Source organism: Pseudophryne corroboree, chromosome 9, assembly GCF_028390025.1.
Source record: "Pseudophryne corroboree isolate aPseCor3 chromosome 9, aPseCor3.hap2, whole genome shotgun sequence".
Taxonomy (NCBI): domain Eukaryota; kingdom Metazoa; phylum Chordata; class Amphibia; order Anura; family Myobatrachidae; genus Pseudophryne; species Pseudophryne corroboree.
Window position 1 is genome coordinate 27,586,446 of NC_086452.1, and position 20,320 is coordinate 27,606,765.

The 20,320-nt window shown below is 47.0% G+C and overlaps 1 protein-coding gene across 3 annotated transcripts in view; it reads left to right on the forward strand.

Moving 5' to 3' along the window:
• NEGR1 (neuronal growth regulator 1) overlaps window positions 1-20,320 on the forward strand; it is a 748,460-nt gene that overhangs the window by 649,738 nt on the left and 78,402 nt on the right. For 2 of the 3 annotated variants that reach the window (XM_063939088.1, XM_063939091.1), the window contains exon 7: window positions 12,804-12,845. The exons of the other annotated variant lie outside the window; for it this stretch is intronic. In XM_063939088.1, coding sequence (XP_063795158.1) covers window positions 12,804-12,845 — 42 coding nt within the window. The remainder of the gene's footprint in view (window positions 1-12,803; window positions 12,846-20,320) is intronic. 3 annotated transcript variants of the gene reach the window in all.

Here is a 20,320-nt window from a genome sequence, read left to right on the forward strand (position 1 = left end):
GTGAGGCTGTAACGGTGTGAGTAGTAGAGGTGAGAGTAGAGTATGTGAGAGGGTAAACCAGTGTGAGTAGTAGAGGTGGACGTAGGGTAGGTGAGATGGTGTACCGGTGTGAGTACAGTATGTGAGAGGGTATTCCGGTGTGAGTAGTAGAGGTGAGAGTAGAGTATGTGAGATGGTGTACCAGTGTGAGTAGTAGAGGTGGGATTAGAGTATGTGAGATGGTGTACCGGTGTGAGTAGTAGAGGTGGAAGTAGGGTAGGTGTGAGTAGTAGAGGTGGGAGTAGAGTATGTGAGAGGGTGTACCGGTGTGAGTAGTAGAGGTGGAAGTAGGGTAGGTGTGAGTAGTAGAGGTGGGAGTAGAGTATGTGAGAGGGTGTACCGGTGTGAGTAGTAGAGGTGGAAGTAGGGTAGGTGTGAGGTTGTAACGGTGTGAGTAGCAGAGGTGAGAGTAGAGTATGTGAGAGGGTGTACCGGTGTTAGTAGTAGAGGTGGACGTAGTCTAGGTGTGAGTAGTAGAGGTGGGAGTAGGGTATGTGAGAGGGTGTGCCGGTGTGAGTAGTAGAGATGGGAGTAGAGTATGTGAGAGGGTGTACCTGTGTGAGTAGTAGAGGTGGGAGTAGAGTATGTGAGAGGGTGTGCCGGTGTGAGTAGTAGAGGTGGGAGTAGAGTATGTGAGAGGGTGTACCGGTGTGAGTAGTAGAGATGGGAGTAGAGTATGTGAGAGGGTGTACCTGTGTGAGTAGTAGAGGTGGGAGTAGAGTATGTGAGAGGGTGTGCCGGTGTGAGTAGTAGAGGTGGGAGTAGAGTATGTGAGAGGGTGTACCTGTGTGAGTAGTAGAGGTGGGAGTAGAGTATGTGAGAGGGTGTGCCGGTGTGAGTAGTAGAGGTGGGAGTAGAGTATGTGAGAGGGTGTACCGGTGTGAGTAGTAGAGATGGGAGTAGAGTATGTGAGAGGGTGTACCGGTGTGAGTAGAGGAGGTGGAAGTAGGGTAGGTGTGAGTAGTAGAGGTGGGAGTAGAGTATGTGAGAGTGTGTACTGGTGTGAGTAGTAGAGGTGGAAGTAGGGTAGGTGTGAGGGTGTACCGGTGTGAGTAGTAGAGGTGGATATAGGGTAGGTGTGAGGGTGTACCGGTGTGAGTAGTAGAGGTAGGAGTAGATTATGTGAGAAGGGGTTCCAGTGTGAATAGTAGAGGTGGGAGTAGGGTATGTGAGAGGGTGTACCAGTGTGAGTAGTAGAGGTGGGAGTAGAGTTTGTGAGAGGATATACCGGTGTGAGTAGTAGAGGTGGGAGTAGAGTATGTGAGAGGGTGTACCGGTGTGAGTAGCAGAGGTGGGAGTAGAGTATGTGAGAGGGTGTACCGGTGTGAGTAGTAAAGGTGGGAGTAGAGTATGTGAGAGGGTGTACCGGTGTGAGTAGTAGAGGTGGAAGTAGGGTAGGTGTGAGTAGTATAGGTGGGAGTAGAGTAGGTGTGAGTAGTAGAGGTGGGAGTAGAGTATGTGAGAGGGTGTACCGGTGTGAGTAGTAGAGGTGGAAATAGGGTAGGTGTGAGGTTGTAACTGTGTGAGTAGTAGAGGTGAGAGTAGAGTATGTGAGAGGGTATACCGGTGTGAGTAGTAGAGGTGGACGTAGGGTAGGTGGGAGTAGTAGAGGTGGGAGTAGAGTATGTGAGATGGTGTACCGGTGTGAGTACAGTATGTGAGAGGTTATTCCGGTGTGAGTAGTAGAGGTGGGAGTAGAGTATGTGAGAGGGTGTACCAGTGTGAGTAGTAGAGGTGGGAGTAGAGTATGTGAGATGGTGTACCGGTGTGAATAGTAGAGGTGGAACTAGGGTAGTTGTGAGTAGTAGAGGTGGGAGTAGAGTATGTGAGAGGGTGTACCGGTGTGAGTAGTAGAGGTGGAAGTAGGGTTGGTGTGAGGTTGTAACGGTGTGAGTAGCAGAGGTGAAAGGGTGTACCGGTGTGAGTAGTAGAGGTGGACGTAGGGTAGGTGTGAGTAGTAGAGGTGGGAGTAGAGTATGTGACATGGTGTACTGGTGTGAGTAGCAGAGGTGTCAGTACAGTATGTGAGAGGGTATTCCGTTGTGAGTAGTACAGGTGGGAGTAGAGTATGTGAGAGGGTGTACCCATGTGAGTAGTAGAGGTGGGAACAGAGTATGTGAGAGTGTGTACCGGTGTGAGCAGTAGAGGTGGAAGTAGGGTAGGTGTGAGGTTGTAACGGTGTGAGTAGCAGAGGTGAGAGTAGAGTATGTGAGAGGGTGTACCGGTGTGAGTAGTAGAGGTGGACGTAGGGCAGGTGTGAGTAGTAGAGGTGGGAGTAGAGTATGTGAGATGGTGTACCGGTGTGAGTAGCAGAGTTGTGAGTACAGTATGTGAGAGGGTATTCCGGTGTGAGAAGTACAGGTGGGAGTAGAGTATGTGAGAGGGTGTACCCGTATGAGTAGTAGAGGTGGGAGTAGAGTATGTAAGAGGGTGTACCTGTGTGAGTAGTAGAGGTGGCAGTAAAGTATGTGAGAGGGTGTACCGATGTGAGTAGTAGAGGTGGGAGTAGAGTTTGTGAGAGGATATACCGGTGTGAGAAGTAGAGGTGGAAGTAGAGTATGTGAGAGGGTGTGCCGGTGTGAGTAGTAGAGGTGGAAATAGAGTATGTGAGAGGGTGTACCCGTGTGAGTAGTAGAGGTGGGAGTAGAGTATGTGAGAGGGTGTACCTGTGTGAGTAGTAGAGGTGGGAGTAGAGTATGTGAGAGGGTGTACCGGTGTGAGTAGTAGAGGTGGGAGTAGAGTATGTGAGAGGGTGTACCGATGTGAGTAGTAGAGGTGGGAGTAGAGTATGTGAGAGGGTGTACCTGTGTGAGTAGTAGAGGTGGAAGTAGAGTATGTGAGAGGGTGTGCCGGTGTGAGTAGTAGAGATGGGAGTAGAGTATGTGAGAGGGTGTACCGATGTGAGTAGTAGAGGTGGGAGTAGAGTATGTGAGAGGGTGTACCTGTGTGAGTAGTAGAGATGGGAGTAGAGTATGTGAGAGGGTGTACCTGTGTGAGTAGTAGAGGTGGGAGTAAAGTATGTGAGAGGGTGTACCTGTGTGAGTAGTAGAGGTGGGAGTAGAGTATGTGAGAGGGTGTACCTGTGTGAGTAGTAGAGGTGGGAGTAGAGTATGTGAGAGGGTGTACCTGTGTGAGTAGCAGAGTTGTGAGTACAGTATGTGAGAGGGTATTCCGGTGTGAGTAGTACAGGTGGGAGTAGAGCATGTGAGAGGGTGTACCGGTGTGAGTAGTAGAGGTGGGAGTAGGGTATGTGAGAGGGTGTACCGGTGTGAGTAGTAGAGGTGGGAGTAGAGTATGTGAGAGGGTGTACCTGTGTGAGTAGTAGAGGTGGAAGTAGAGTATGTGAGAGGGTGTGCCGGTGTGAGTAGTAGAGATGGGAGTAGAGTATTTGAGAGGGTGTACCTGTGTGAGTAGTAGAGATGGGAGTAGAGTATGTGAGAGGGTGTACCTGTGTGAGTAGTAGAGGTGGGAGTAAAGTATGTGAGAGGGTGTACCTGTGTGAGTAGTAGAGGTGGGAGTAGAGTATGTGAGAGGGTGTACCTGTGTGAGTAGTAGAGGTGGGAGTAGAGTATGTGAGAGGGTGTACCTGTGTGAGTAGCAGAGTTGTGAGTACAGTATGTGAGAGGGTATTCCTGTGTGAGTAGTAGAGGTGGGAGTAGAGTATGTGAGAGGGTGTACCGGTGTGAGTAGTAGAGGTGGGAGTAGAGTATGTGAGAGGGTGTACCTGTGTGAGTAGTAGAGGTGGGAGTAGAGTATGTGAGAGGGTGTACCTGTGTGAGTAGCAGAGTTGTGAGTACAGTATGTGAGAGGGTGTACCGATGTGAGTAGTAGAGATAGTAGTAGGGTATTGAACTACATATTGGCAAATATAACCAGATGGTAGTATATGTGAGGACTGATGGGTATAATATTTCCAGTACTTATGTTGTTATAAACCACCACATGAAATATGTACGTAGTGACTGTACTCACATAAAGTTTTTCTCTGACGTCCTAGTGGATGCTGGGACTCCGTCAGGACCATGGGGAATAGCGGCTCCGCAGGAGACAGGGCACAAAATTTAAAAGTTTGACCACTAGGTGGTGTGTACTGGCTCCTCCCCCTATGACCCTCCTCCAAGCCCCAGTTAGGTTTTTGTGCCCGTCCGAGCAGGGTGCAATCTAGGTGGCTCTCCTAAAGAGCTGCTTAGAAAAAGTTTGTTAGGTTTTTTATTTTTCAGTGAGTCCTGCTGGCAACAGGCTCACTGCAACGAGGGACTTAGGGGAGAAGAAGTGAACTCACCTGCGTGCAGGATGGATTGGCTTCTTAGGCTACTGGACACTAGCTCCAGAGGGACGATCACAGGTACAGCCTGGATGGGTCACCGGAGCCGCGCCGCCGACCCCCTTGCAGATGCCGAATAGAGAAGAGGTCCAGAAACCGGCGGCAGAAGACGTCTCAGTCTTCATGAGGTAGCGCACAGCACTGCAGCTGTGCGCCATTGCTCTCCGCACACTTCACACCAGCGGTCACTGAGGGTGCAGGGCGCTGGGGGGGGGGCGCCCTGGGCAGCAATGTAATATACCTATTCTGGCTAAAATATATCACATATAGCCCCTGGGGCTATATGGATGTATTTAACCCCTGCCAGGTTCCAAAAAAAACCGGGAGAAGAAGCCCGCCGAAAAGGGGGCGGGGCCTATTCTCCTCAGCACACAGCGCCATTTTCCTGCCCAGCTCCGCTGCGAGGAAGGCTCCCAGGACTCTCCCCTGCACTGCACTACAGAAACAGGGTAAAAACAGAGAGGGGGGGCACTTATTGGCGATATTTATAATATTTGAGCTGCTATAAAGGGAACACACTTATTAAGGTTGTCCCTATATATATTTATAGCGCTTGGGTGTGTGCTGGCAAACTCTCCCTCTGTCTCCCCAAAGGGCTAGTGGGGTCCTGTCTTCTATCAGAGCATTCCCTGTGTGTCTGCTGTGTGTCGGTACGTGTGTGTCGACATGTATGAGGACGATGTTGGCGTGGAGGCGGAGCAATTGCCTGTAATGGTGATGTCACCCCCTAGGGAGTCGACACCAGAATGGATGGCTTTGTTTATGGAATTACGGGATAGTGTCAGCACGCTACAAAAGTCGGTTGACGACATGAGACAGCCGGCAAACCAGTTAGTACCTGTCCAGGCGTCTCAGACACCGTCAGGGGCTGTAAAACGCCCTTTACCTCAGTCGGTCGACACAGACCCAGACACTGACACTGAATCCGGTGTCGACGGTGAAGAAACAAACGTATTTTCCAGTAGGGCCACATGTTATATGATCACGGCAATGAAGGAGGCTTTGCATATCTCTGATACTGCAAGTACCACAAAAAGGGGTATTATGTGGGGTGTGAAAAAACTACCGATAGTTTTTCCTGAATCAGAGGAACTGAATGAAGTGTGTGATGAAGCGTGGGTTACCCCAGATAGAAAACTGCTAATTTCAAAGAAGTTATTTCCCGCCAGAGGTTAGGGCGCGCTGGGAAACACCTCCTAGGGTGGATAAGGTGCTCACACGCTTATCAAAGCAAGTGGCGTTACCGTCTCCTGATACGGCCGCCCTCAAGGATCCAGCTGATAGGAGGCTGGAGAATACATTAAAAAGTATATACACACATACGGGTGTTATACTGAGACCAGCAATCGCCTCAGCCTGGATGTGCAGTGCTGGCGTGGCTTGGTCGGAGTCACTGTCTGAAAATATTGATACCCTGGATAGGGACAGTATTTTACTGACTATAGAGCAGTTAAAGGATGCATTTCTTTATATGCGAGATGCACAGAGAGATATTTGCACTCTGGCATCAAGAGTAAGTGCGATGTCCATATCTGCCACAGGCTTTTCAGCCGCAGTCCTTTCGTTCCTATAAGAACAAACGAGCAAAAGGACATTCCTATTTGCCCCGAGGCAAAGGAAAGGGTAAGAGACTGCAACAAGCAGCTCCTTCCCAGGAGCAGAAGCCCTCCCCGGCTTCTACAAAGGCGTCAGCATGACGCTGGGACCTTACAAGCAGACTCAGGGGCGGTGGGGGGTCGCCTCAAACATTTCAGCGCACAGTGGGCTCACTCGCAGGTGGACCCCTGGATCCTGCAGGTAGTATCTCAGGGTTACAGGTTGGAATTCGAGAAGTCCCCTCCTCGCCGTTTCCTAAAGTCTGCTTTGCCAACGTCTCCCTCCGACAGGGCGACGGTATTGGAGGCCATTCACAAGCTGTATTCTCAGCAGGTGATAGTCAAGGTACCCCTCCTACAACAGGGACAGGGGTATTACTCCACGCTATTTGTGGTACCGAAGCCGGACGGCTCGGTAAGACCGATTCTAAATCTAAAATCTCTGAACCTGTACATACAAAAATTCAAGTTCAAGATGGAGTCACTCAGAGCAGTGATAGCGAATCTGGAAGAAGGGGATTTTATGGTGTCCTTGGACATCAAGGATGCTTACCTTCATGTTCCAATTTGTCCTTCACACCAAGGGTACCTCAGGTTCGTGGTCCAAAACTGTCATTATCAGTTTCAGACGCTGCCGTTTGGATTGTCCACGGCACCCCGGGTCTTTACCAAGGTAATGGCCGAAATGATGATCCTTCTTCGAAGAGAAGGCGTCTTAATTATCCCTTACTTGGACGATCTCCTGATAAGGGCAAGATCCAGAGAACAGCTGGAGGTCGGAGTAGCACTAACCCAAGTAGTGCTCCAACAACACGGGTGGATTCTGAATTTTCCAAAATCCCAACTGATCCCGACGACACGTCTGTTGTTCCTAGGGATGATTCTGGACACTGTTCAGAAAAAGGTATTTCTTCCGGAGGAGAAAGCCAGGGAGTTATCCGATCTAGTCAGGAACCTCCTAAAACCAGGAAAAGTATCTGTGCATCAATGCACAAGAGTCCTGGGAAAAATGGTAGCTTCTTACGAAGCGATTCCATTCGGCAGATTCCATGCACGAACTTTTCAGTGGGATCTGCTGGACAAATGGTCCGGATCGCATCTGCAGATGCATCAGCGGATAAAATTGTCCACAAGGACAAGAGTGTCTCTGCTATGGTGGTTGCAGAGTGCTCATCTGTTAGAGGGCCGCAGATTCGGCATACAGAACTGGGTCCTAGTGACCACGGATGCCAGCCTGAGAGGCTGGGGAGCGGTCACACAGGGAAGAAACTTCCAGGGCGTGTGGTCAAGCCTGGAGACGTCTCTTCACATAAATATACTGGAGCTAAGAGCAATCTACAATGCTCTAAGCCTGGCAAAACCTCTGCTTCAGGGTCAGCCGGTGTTGATTCAGTCGGACAACATCACGGCAGTCGCCCACGTAAACAGACAGGGCGGCACAAGAAGCAGGAGGGCAATGGCAGAAGCTGCAAGGATTCTCCGCTGGGCAGAAAATCATGTGTTAGCACTGTCAGCTGTGTTCATCCCGGGAGTGGACAACTGGGAAGCAGACTTCCTCAGCAGACACGATCTGCACCCGGGAGAGTGGGGACTTCATCCAGAAGTCTTCCATATGATTGTGGTCCATTGGGAAAGACCAATGGTGGACATGATGGCGTCCCGCCTCAACAAAAAACTGGACAGGTATTGCGCCAGGTCAAGAGACCCTCAGGCAATAGCTGTAGACGCTCTGGTAACACCATGGGTGTACCAGTCAGTGTATGTGTTTCCTCCTCTGCGCCTCATACCCAAAGTACTGAGAATTATACGGCAAAGGGGAGTAAGAACGATACTCGTGGCTCCGGATTGGCCAAGAAGAACTTGGTACCCGGAACTTCAGGAGATGCTCACGGAAGATCCGTGGCCTCTACCTCTAAGACGGGACCTGCTTCAGCAGGGACCGTGTCTATTCCAAGACTTACCGCGGCTGCGTTTGACGGCATGGCGGTTGAACGCCGAATCCTAAGGGAAAAAGGCATTCCGGAAGAGGTCATCCCTACCCTGGTAAAAGCCAGGAAGGAGGTGACTGCACAACATTATCACCGCATTTGGAGAAAATATGTTGCGTGGTGTGAGGCCAGGAAGGCCCCGACGGAGGAATTTCAACTGGGTCGATTCCTACATTTCCTGCAAACAGGATTGTCTATGGGCCTCAAATTAGGGTCCATTAAGGTTCAAATTTCGGCCCTGTCGATTTTCTTCCAGAAAGAATTGGCTTCAGTTCCTGAAGTCCAGACTTTTGTAAAAGGAGTACTACATATACAGCCCCCGGTTGTGCCCCCAGTGGCACCGTGGGATCTTAATGTAGTTTTGGATTTTCTCAAATCCCATTGGTTTGAGCCACTCAAATCGGTGGATTTGAAATATCTTACATGGAAAGTAACCATGCTACTGGCCCTGGCTTCAGCCAGGAGAGTGTCAGAATTGGCGGCTTTATCGTATAAAAGCCAATATCTGATTTTCCATTCGGACAGGGCAGAACTGCGGACGCGTCCTCACTTTCTGCCTAAGGTGGTTTCAGCGTTTCACCTGAACCAGCCTATTGTGGTGCCTGCGGCTACTAGCGATTTGGAGGATTCCAAGTTGCTGGACGTTGTCAGAGCATTGAAAATATATATTTCAAGGACGGCTGGAGTCAGAAAATCTGACTCGCTGTTTATACTGTATGCACCCAACAAGCTGGGTGCTCCTGCTTCTAAGCAGACGATTGCTCGTTGGATTTGTAGCACAATTCAACTTGCACATTCTGTGGCAGGCCTGCCACAGCCTAAATCTGTCAAGGCCCATTCCACAAGGAAGGTGGGCTCATCTTGGGCGGCTGCCCGAGGGGTCTCGGCATTACAACTCTGCCGAGCAGCTACGTGGTCAGGGGAGAACACGTTTGTAAAATTCTACAAATTTGATACCCTGGCTAAGGAGGACCTGGAGTTCTCTCATTCGGTGCTGCAGAGTCATCCGCACTCTCCCGCCCGTTTGGGAGCTTTGGTATAATCCCCATGGTCCTGACGGAGTCGCAGCATCCACTAGGACGTCAGAGAAAATAAGATTTTACTTACCGATAAATCTATTTCTCGTAGTCCGTAGTGGATGCTGGGCGCCCATCCAAAGTGCGGATTGTCTGCAATACTTGTACATAGTTATTGTTACAAAAAATTTGGGTTGTTATTGTTGTGAGCCGTCTGTTCAGAGGCTCCTACGTTTGTCATACTGTTAACTGGGTTCAGATCACAAGTTGTACGGTGTGATTGGTGTGGCTGGTATGAGTCTTACCCGGGATTCAAAATCCTTCCTTATTGTGTACGCTCGTCCGGGCACAGTATCCTAACTGAGGCTTGGAGGAGGGTCATAGGGGGAGGAGCCAGTACACACCACCTAGTGGTCAAACTTTTAAATTTTGTGCCCTGTCTCCTGCGGAGCCGCTATTCCCCATGGTCCTGACGGAGTCCCAGCATCCACTACGGACTACGAGAAATAGATTTATCGGTAAATAAAATCTTATTATCCTTTGTACCACAGTGCGCATGCTAAACATTCTCTTAATGCTACAATAACAATTTTTACTGGTAACTTACACATTTGTAATTAACATTTCTCAGCCCTTTCCCAGCCACTCTACATTAGCAAATCCATTTTGTTATGTGCATTTCACTATAATTCTTCATCAAAATACTGTGTTATTTAACATTTCAGCATTAATTTAACACATTAATTTCACTGCATGGTGCTAATTGAAATTTACTAATGTGAGGTGCCGCGCTAAGTTATTCGCGTCAATCAAGCTGTTGAATAACATTTGTCAGTTTTATGATGAGCTGCATTCTCATTTGTACCGGAAAGCGCCCAGAACATAATCAGCAGGCACACTTTATCTCTCTCCAGCCAATAAATATTATTGTACAAAAATACACAAAAGTGACGAAAACTGGTAATAAGTCACATACAAGTCACATACAAACACTGGTGAGGGTTTACCAGTGTGAGTATTATAGGTGTGAGTAGGGTAGGTGTGAGGACGTACCAGTGTGAGTAGTAGAGGTGGGAGTAGAGTATGTGAGAGGGTATACCAGTGTGAGTAGTAGAGGTGGGAGTAGAGTATGTGAGCGGGTGTGCCGGTGTGAGTAGTAGAGATGGGAGTAGAGTATGTGAGAGGGTGTACCGGTGTGAGTAGAGGAGGTGGAAGTAGGGTAGGTGTGAGTAGTAGAGGTGGGAGTAGAGTATGTGAGAGTGTGTACTGGTGGAAGTAGGGTAGGTGTGAGGGTGTACCGGTGTGAGTAGTAGAGGTGGATATAGGGTAGGTGTGAGTAGTAGAGGTGGGAGTAGAGTATGTGAGACGGGGTTCCAGTGTGAATAGTAGAGGTGGGAGTAGGGTATGTGAGAGGGTGTACCAGTGTGAGTAGTAGAGGTGGGAGTAGAGTTTGTGAGAGGATATACTGGTGTGAGTAGTAGAGGTGGGAGTAGAGTATGTGAGAGGGTGTACCGGTGTGAGTTCTAGAGGTGGGAGTAGAGTATGTGAGAGGGTGTACCGGTGTGAGTAGTAGAGGTGGGAGTAGAGTATGTGAGAGGGTGTACCGGTGTGAGTAGTAGAGGTGGAAGTAGGGTAGGTGTGAGGTTGTAACGGTGTGAGTAGTAGAGGTGAGAGTAGAGTGTGTGAGAGGGTATACCGGTGTGAGTAGTAGAGGTGGACGTAGGGTAGGTGTGAGTAGTAGAGGTGGGAGTAGAGTATGTGAGAGGGTGTACCAGCGTGAGTAGTAGAGGTGGGAGTAGAGTATGTGAGATGGTGTACCGGTGTGAGTAGTAGAGGTGGAAGTAGGGTAGGTGTGAGTAGTAGAGGGGGGAGTAGAGTATGTGAGAGGGTGTACCAGTGTGAGTAGTAGAGATGGACGTAGGGTAGGTGTGAGTAGTAGAGGTGGAAGTAGAGTATGTGAGAGGGTGTACCGGTGTGAGTAGTAGAGGTGGGAGTACAGTATGTGAGAGGGTGTACCGGTGTGAGTAGTAGAGGTGGGAGTAGAGTATGTGAGAGGGTGTACCGGTGTGAGTAGTAGAGGTTGGAGTAGAGTATGTGAGAGGGTGTACCGGTGTGAGTAGTAGAGGTGGAAGTAGGGTAGGTGTGAGGTTGTAACGGTGTGAGTAGCAGAGGTGAGAGTAGAGTATGTGAGAGGGTGTACCGGTGTGAGTAGTAGAGGTGGACGTAGGGTAGGTGTGAGTAGTAGAGGTGGGAGTAGAGTATGTGAGATGGTGTACCGGTGTGAGTAGCAGAGGTGTGAGTACAGTATGTGAGAGGGTATTCCGGTGTGAGTAGTACAGGTGGGAGTAGAGTATGTGAGAGGGTGTACCCGTGTGAGTAGTAGAGGTGGGAGTAGAGTATGTGAGAGGGGGTAAAGGTGTGAGTAGTAGAGGTGGAAGTAGGGTAGGTGTGAGTAGTAGAGGTGGGAGTAGAGTATGTGAGTGGGTGTACCGGTGTGAGTAGTAGAGGTGGAAGTAGGGTAGGTGTGAGGTTGTAACGGTGTGAGTAGCAGAGGTGAGAGTAGAGTATGTGAGAGGGTGTACCGGTGTGAGTAGTAGAGGTGGACGTAGGGCAGGTGTGAGTAGTAGAGGTGGGAGTAGAGAATGTAAGATGGTGTACCTGTGCGAGTAGCAGAGTTTTGAGTACAGTATGTGAGAGGGTATTCCGGTGTGAGAAGTACAGGTGGGAGTAGAGCATGTGAGAGGGTGTACCCGTGTGAGTAGTAGAGGTGGGAGTAGAGTATGTGAGAGGGTGTACCGGTGTGAGTAGTAGAGGTGGGAGTAGAGTATGTGAGAGGGTGTGCCGGTGTGAGTAGTAGAGATGGGAGTAGAGTATGTGAGAGGGTGTACCCGTGTGAGTAGTAGAGGTGGGAGTAGAGCATGTGAGAGGGTGTACCTGTGTGAGTAGTAGAGGTGGCAGTAAAGTATGTGAGAGGGTGTACCGATGTGAGTAGTAGAGATAGTAGTAGGGTATTGAACTACATATTGGCAAATATAACCATATGGTAGTATATGTGAGGACTGATGGGTATAATATTTCCAGTACTTATGTTGTTTATAAACCACTACATGAAATATGTACGTAGTGACTGTACTCACATAAAGTTTATCCTTTGTACCACAGTGCGCATGCTAAACATTCTCTTAATGCTGCAATAACAATTTTTACTGGTAACTTACACATTTGTAATTAACATTTCTCAGCCCTTTCCCAGCCACTCTACATTAGCAAATCCATTTTGTTATGTGCATTTCACTGTAATTCTTTATCAAAATACTGTGTTATTTAACATTTCAGCATTAATTTAACACATTAAATTCACTGCATGGTGCTAATTGAAATTTACTAATGTGAGGTGCCGCGCTAAGTTATTCACGTCAATCAAGCTGTTGAATAACATTTGTCAGTTTTATGATGAGCTGCATTCTCATCTGTACCGGAAAGCGCCCGGAACATAATCCGCAGGCACACTTTATCTCTCTCCAGCCAATAAATATTATTGTACAAAAATACACAAAAGTGACAAAAACCAAAACTGGTAATAAGTCACATACAAAAAAGGAAGAAGAAGAACCATGAATAGCTTTTATGTGCCAGTAAATATCAAATAACATTTGATGAGGCATTGTGGTGAATTATTGTATCACGGCATTTTCTAGATGATAAAAGTGACATCTTCCCCAGTAAACGTGTCGCGGTTTGTTGCATGAACACAACCTGACTCATTCTATGTCTGTCTTCCATAAAGTGTGTGATTAATACCCAAACTCTTCTTGTTTTGTTTCCTCTTCCCGTTCTGTAGAAATTTTTGAACCTTCCACCTCTAGCCCTGTCACCAGCTCAGGTCAGTGTCCGCATACCCACCAGTATGTCTGGGTACTTTCTCTCTGCTTTGCCATGCCATATGCCATCCGCCATTTTTAGCGTGAAGCGATCAATGACATGGAATCGCCATGATGTTTGTTGTTGTGTTGTATGTCTGTATGTGGCTGCAATTCACCATTAGTGTTGGTGTTCAAGTTTTCTGTGTCTGTGAGGTGCCGTCTGTCCACCAAAATTTCTGTCTACCGAAATCAATCATTCGGACAACACATATTTTATCAGATTTCATAGATTTGTTTTTTTTAACCAGAGTCACAAAAATCGGAGGTGGGTTCCAAAATCATATTTGAAGCCAAAAAAATCTAATTAGGCAAACAAATCTAATTTAAAATTTTTTTAAAAAACAAACAAAAAGTTAAAAAAAATGTAAACAAAAGTCTTGTAAGCAAAACTTATTTGTCTACAAAATCAGTATGTCAAGCTCAAGTCTAAGAAAATAACGCAGGTAACAAAAAAATTGTTTAGTTGTCAATAGAATGGTAGTTCATAAAAGAATATATATAAATATATATGTAAATATAAAAAAATTTTTACATCAGTTAATTTTTTATTACAAAAAAAGTCTCAAGTTAAACCAATTAAAAATAGTTGTGTAAAAGTTGCAGATCAGTGACAACATGAATTTTAACTAATTCACTCTTAAATGTGTAATGAACGTGATATGTACAGTAAAATAAGCAATAAAATAGAGCAACACATGCACTTCCACAAAGCATTTATTGGCTGCAATCTTCTCCCCTTCGTCGTAGAGATCCCGATCATCTATGAAAGAAGAGAAAGCTATAAGAATATTCTATTAGTAATCTTAAATGATTAGTGATTTTGTTACGCAGGCCCACTGTCTATTGGAAGAAAGACCCCAACACTGTGATCCCGAAACTGTGCAATTTAACCACAAATCTTGCACTGTTTACAATAAAAAAAAAATTAACTAGTCTGACAATTTTACTTATCAAATTTATAGAAGATATATTATATATACTATCTAGTAATAATGTACGGCTTGTATATATTGCCCAGGCTACTTCACCTCTCCAATCAGTTAAATTTGTAATTCCATTATATAATTTCTAGAATGCAATAAGTTTTAACATTATAAAAGCATTGTATTGCTTTTATTATTAATTTTGTTTTGTGACGCAACATTTTTTCAACAACTCTGGATCGTTTTTGTAATGTACAAAATTAATTTTCTGTTAAAAATTTTTTTATAATAAAATAATTGTGTGTGTATATATATATATATATATATATATATATACATATATATATATATGTGTATATATATATATATATATATATATATACTGTATAAATACAGGTGAAACTCAGAAAATTGCAATATCATGCAAAAGTTCATTTATTTTAGTAATTCAACTTAACAGGTGAAACTAATATATTATATAGGCTCATTACATGCAAAGTGAGATATTTCAAGCCTTTATTTGGTATAATTTTGATGACTGTAGTTTACAGCTTAAGAAAACCCCAAATCCAAAATCTCAGAAAATTAGAATATTACATAAAATCAATAAAAAAAGGATTTTGAATACAGAAATGTCAGCCCTCTGACAAGTATAATCATGCATATGTACTCAGAACTTGGTTTGGGCCCCTTTTGCATGAATTTCTGCCTCAATGCGGTGTGGTATGGATTCTATCAGCCTGTGGCACTGCTGAGGTGTTATGGAAGACCCGGATGCTTCAATAGCGGCCTTCAGCTCTTCTGCATTGTTCCGTCTCATCTCTCTCATCTTTCTCTTGCCAATGCCCCATAGATTCTCTATGGGGTTCAGATCAGGCGAGTTTGCTGGCCAATGCAGCACAGTAATCCCACGGTCACTGAACCAGGTTTTGGTACTTTTGGCGGTGCCAAGTCCTGCTGGAAAATGAAGTCAGCATCTCCTTAAAGCTTGTCTGCTGAAGGAAGCATGTAGTGCTCTAAAATGGCCTGGTAGACGGCTGCGTTGACTCTGGACTTAATAAAGCACAGTGGACCAACACCAGCAGATGACATGGCTCCCCAAATCTACACAGATTGTGGAAACTTCACACTGGACTTCAAGCATCTTGGATTGTGTGCCCCTCCATTCTTCCTCCATACTCTGGGATCTTGGTTTCCAAATGAGATGCAAAATTTGCTCCCATCAGAAAAGAGACCTTTGGACCACTGAGCAACAGACCAGTTCTTTTTTTCTTGTCAGGAAAAGGACATTCAAAAGTGTGGGGAAGCTTCACAAGCAGCGGACTGAGGCTGGAGTTAGTGCATCAAGAGCCACCACACACAGACAGATCCTGGACATGTGCTTCAAATGTTGTATTCCTTTTGCCAAGCCGCTCCTGAACAACAAACAACGTCAGAAGCGTCTTACCTGGGCTAAAGAAAAAAGAGAATCTATGGGGCATTGCCAATAGAAATATGAGACATGAGACAGAACAATGCAGAAGAGCTGAAGGCCGCTAATGAAGCATCCTGGTCTTCCATAACACCTCAGCAGTGCCACAGGCTGATAGAATCCATGCCATGCCGCATTGAGGCAGTAATTCATGCAAAAGGGGCCCAGACCAAGTACTGAGTACATATGCATGATTAGACTTTTCAGAGGGCCGACATTTCCGTATTTAAAATCCTTTCTCTATTGATTTTATGTAATATTCTAATTTTCTGAGATTTTGGATTTTCTTAAACTAAATCACAATCATCAAAATTATAACAAATAAATGCTTGAAATATCTCAATGTGCATGTAATGAGTAGTGAACTATTGCACAATATTCCAATTTTCTGAGTTTCACACACACACATATATATATATATATATATATGTATATACAGTATGTATATACAGGTGCACCACCGATAATCCGGCACCCTCGGTTCTGGTACTGTGCCGGATTATCAGTTTTGGCGGATTAGCAATGGTATCGGCAGCGGATATGTTTCCGGCATCCCGATCCCCCACCACCCTCCCATGCAGCCTAATTCTACTGAGCATGCCTCCCACAGCCTAACTCCAAGCCTGCAGCCTGACTCTCCGCCCCGCAGCCGGACTGCCCGCCTGCAGGCTGACCCGCCGCCGCAGCCTGACTACCTGCCTGCATCCTGACTCTCTCATCCCATCCACCTACTGCAGCCTAACTAAGGGTCCTGCTGCTTATTTAAACCCTCCCGCAGCCTTTTTAAGCCCTCCCGCAGCTTAATTACCACCCACCGCCTAACTTCCCCCGGCACCTGATGTGTCCAGATTAAAAGAAGTGCCGGACCATCAGGTGTCGGAAAATCGAGGGTCTACCTAACCAACAGGGCAATTCAACTGTTGCTCCATCCAAGCATGCACTGTTATGTTGTTCGTCATTTTGACGGATTTGTAACCGGTACAGTATAAATTAATTTCTCTAACGTCCTAGTGGATGCTGGGGACTCCGTCAGGACCATGGGGAATAGCGGGCTCCGCAGGAGACAGGGCACATCTAAAAAGCTTTTTAGGTCACATGGTGTGTACTGGCTCCTCCCCCTATGACCCTCCTCCAAGCCTCAGTTAGGTTTTTGTGCCCGTCCGAGAAGGGTGCAAACTGGATGGCTCTCTTAAGGAGCTGTTTAGTAAAGTTTTTTTTTAGGTTTCTAATCAGTGATTCCTGCTGGCGACAGGATCACTGCAACGAGGGACTTAGGGGAGAGACTTGCAACTCACCTGCGTGCAGGAGGATTGAAGTTTTAGGCTACTGGACACTGAGCTCCAGAGGGAGTCGGAACACAGGTCAGCCTGGGGTTCGTCCCGGAGCCGCGCCGCCGATCCCCCTTACAGACGCTGAAGAAAGACGGCGGAACGGAGGTCCGGAAACAGGCGGCAGAAGACTTCACAGTCTTCAGAGAGGTAGCGCACAGCACTGCAGCTGTGCGCCATTGTTGCTACACGGCTCACTGACACGGTCACGGAGGGTGCAGGGCGCTGCTGGGGGCGCCCTGGGCAGCAATATAAATACCTATTTGGCAAATAAATACATCACATATAGCCATTAAGGCTATATGTATGTATTTAACCCAGGCCAGTTTTCCTAATAACCGGGAGAAAAGCCCGCCGTGAAAGGGGCGGAGCTTATTCTCCTCAGCACTCAACGCCATTTTCCTGACCAGCTCCGCTGGTGAGGAAGGCTCCCACTCTCCCCTGCACTACAGAAACAGGGTTAAAGAGAAGGGGGGCATAAATTGGCGATATAATTATATATTAAGAGCCCATATATAGAAACAACACCTTCTAGGGTTGTTATATACATTATGGCGCTTTTGGTGTGTGCTGGCAAACTCTCCCTCTGTCTCCCCAAAGGGCTAGTGGGTCCTGTCCTCTATCAGAGCATTCCCTGTATGTGTGTGCTGTAGGTCGGTACGTGTGTGTCGACATGTATGAGGAAAATGTTGGTGAGGAGACGGAGAAAATTGCCTGTAATGGTGATGTCACTCTCTAGGGAGTCGACACCAGAATGGATGGCTTACTTATGGAATTACGTGATAATGTCAACACGCTGCAAGCCGGTTGACGACATGAGACAGCCGGCGGACAAATTAGTATCGGTCCAGGCGTCTCAGACACCGTCAGGGGCTTGTAAAAACGCCCATTTACCTCAGTCGGTCGACAGACACTGACACGGACACTGACCCCAGTGTCGACGGTGAAGAAACAAACGTATTTTTCCTTTAGGGCCACAAGTTACATGTTAAGGGCAATGAAGGAGGTGTTACGTATTTCTGATACCACAAGTACCACAAATAAGGGTATTTTGTAGGGTGGGAATAAACTACTTGTAGTTTTGCCTGAATCAGATAAATTAAATGAAGTGTGTGATGATACGTGGGGTTCCTCCGACAGAAAGTTATGGGCGGTATACCCTTTTTCCCGCCAGTAGTAAGGGCGAGTTGGAAAACACACCTTAGGGTGGACAAGGCGCTCACACGCATATAAAAAACATGGCGTTACCGTTTCCAGATACGGCCGCCCTCAAGGAGCCAGCTGATAGGAAGCTGAAAAATATCATAACAGTATATACACACATACTGGTGTTATACTACGACCAGCAATCGCCTCAGCCTGGATGTGCAGCGCTGAGGGGGCTTGGTCGGATTTCCTGACTGAAAATTTTGATACCCTTGACAGGGACAGGATTTTATTGTCTATAGAGCATTTTAGGGATGCATTTCTATATATGTGTGATGCGCAGAGGCATATTTGCATTCTGGCATCAAAGAGTAAATGTGATGTACATATCTGCCAGACGAAGACACGACAGTGGTCAGGTGAGGCAGATTCCAGACGGCATATGGAAGTATTGCCGTATAAAGGGGCGGTCCATTGGACCTGGTGGCCATGGCAACAGCTGAAAAATCCACCTTTTGTTACCCCGAGTCACATATTGGCAGAAAAGGACACAGTCTTTTCAGTCTCAGTCCTTTCGTCCCCATACGGGCAGGCGGGCGAAGGCCAGTCATATCTGCCCAGGGGGAGAGGAAAGGGAAGAAGACTGCAGCAAGCAGCTCATTCCTAGGAACAGAAGCTCCTCACGGCTTCTGCCAAGTCCGCAGCATAACGCTGGGGCCGTACAAGCGGACTCAGGTGCGGTAGGGGGTCATCTCAAGAGTTTCAGCAACACTCGCAAGGGAACTCCGGGATCCTACATGTAATATCCCAGGTGTACATTGGAAATTCGAGACGTCTCCCCCTCACACAATTCACAGGCTGTATTCCCAGCAGGTGATAATCAAAGTACCCTTCTTACAACAAGGAAGGGGGTAGTATTCCACACTATATTGTGGTACTGAAGCCAACCGGCTCGGTGAGATCTGAAATATTTGAACACTTACATACAAGCGTTCAAATCAAGATGGAGTCACTCGGAGCAGTGATAGCGAACCAGGAAGAAGGGGACGATATGATGTCACTGGATATCAGGGACGTTTACCTACAGGTCCAAATTTGCCCTTCTCACCAAGGGTACTTCAGGTTCCTGGTACAGAACTGTCACTATCAGTTCAGACGCTGCCGTTTGGATGGTCCACGGCGCCCCGGGTCTTTACCAAGGTAATGGCCGGAATGATGATTTTTCTTAAAAGAAACATGGACGCTTTCCTGATAAGGGCAAGGTCCAGAGAACAGTTGGAGGTCGGAGTAGCACTATCTTAAGTAGTTCTACGACAGCACGAGTGGATTCTAAATATTCCAAAATCGCAGCTTTTTCCGACGACACGTCTACTGTTCCTAGGGAAGATTCTGGACACAGTCCAGAAAAACGTGTTTCTCCCAGTGGAGAAAACCAGGGAGTTATCCGAGCTAATCGGGATCCTCCTAAAACCAGGAAAAGTGTCAGTGCATCATTGCACAAGAGTCCTGGTAAAAAATGGTGGCTTATTACGAAGCAATTCCATTCGGCAGATTTCCCGCAAGAACTCTTCAGTGGGATCTGCTGGACAAATGGTCCGGATCGCATCCTCAGATGCATCAGCGGATAACCCTATATCCAAGGAAAAGGGTGTCTCTCCTGTGGTGATTACAGAGTGCTCATCTTCTAGAGGGCCGCAGATTCGGCATTCAGGATTGGATGCCGGTGACCACGGAGGCCAGCCTGAGAGGCTGGGGAACAGTCACACAGGGAAAAAATTTCCAGGGAAGTGTGATTAAGTCTGGAGAATTCTCTCCGCATAAATAAGCTTAGAGCAAATTTATAATGCTCTAAACTTAGCTAGACCTCTGCTTCAAGGTCAGCCGGTATTGATCCAGTGGGATAACATCACGGCAGTCGCCCACGTAAACAGAAGGGCGGCACAAGAAGCAGGAGGGCAGTGAAAACTGCAAGGATTTTTCGCTAGGCGGAAAATCATGTGATAGCACTGTCAGCAGTGTTCTTTCCGGGAGTGGACGACTGGGAAGCAGACTTCCTCAGCAGGCATGACCTCCACCCGGGAGAGTGGAAACTTCATAGGGAAGTTTTTCAACATGATTGTGGACCGTTGGCAAAGACCAAAGGTGGACATGATGGCGTCCCGCCCGAACAAAAACGGGACAGGTATTCCGCCAGGTCATGAGACCTTCAGGCGATAGCTGTGGATGTTCTGGAAACACCGTGGGTGTACCAGTCTGTGTATGTGTTCCCTCCTCTGTTTCTCATAACCAGGGTATTGAGAATTATAAGACATAGAGGAGTATGAACTATACTAGTGGCTCCGGATTGGCCAAGAGGGACTTGGTACCCGGAACTTCAAGAAATGCTCACAGAGGACTAAGGGCCTGGGGAGCTAAGAAGGGACTTGATTCAGCAAGTACCATGTCTATTCCAAGACTTACCGCGGCTGCGTTTGACGGCATGGCGGTTGAATGCCGGATCCTGAGGGGAAAAGGCATTCCATAAGAGGTCATACCTACCCTGGTCAAAGCCAGGAAGGAGGTGACCG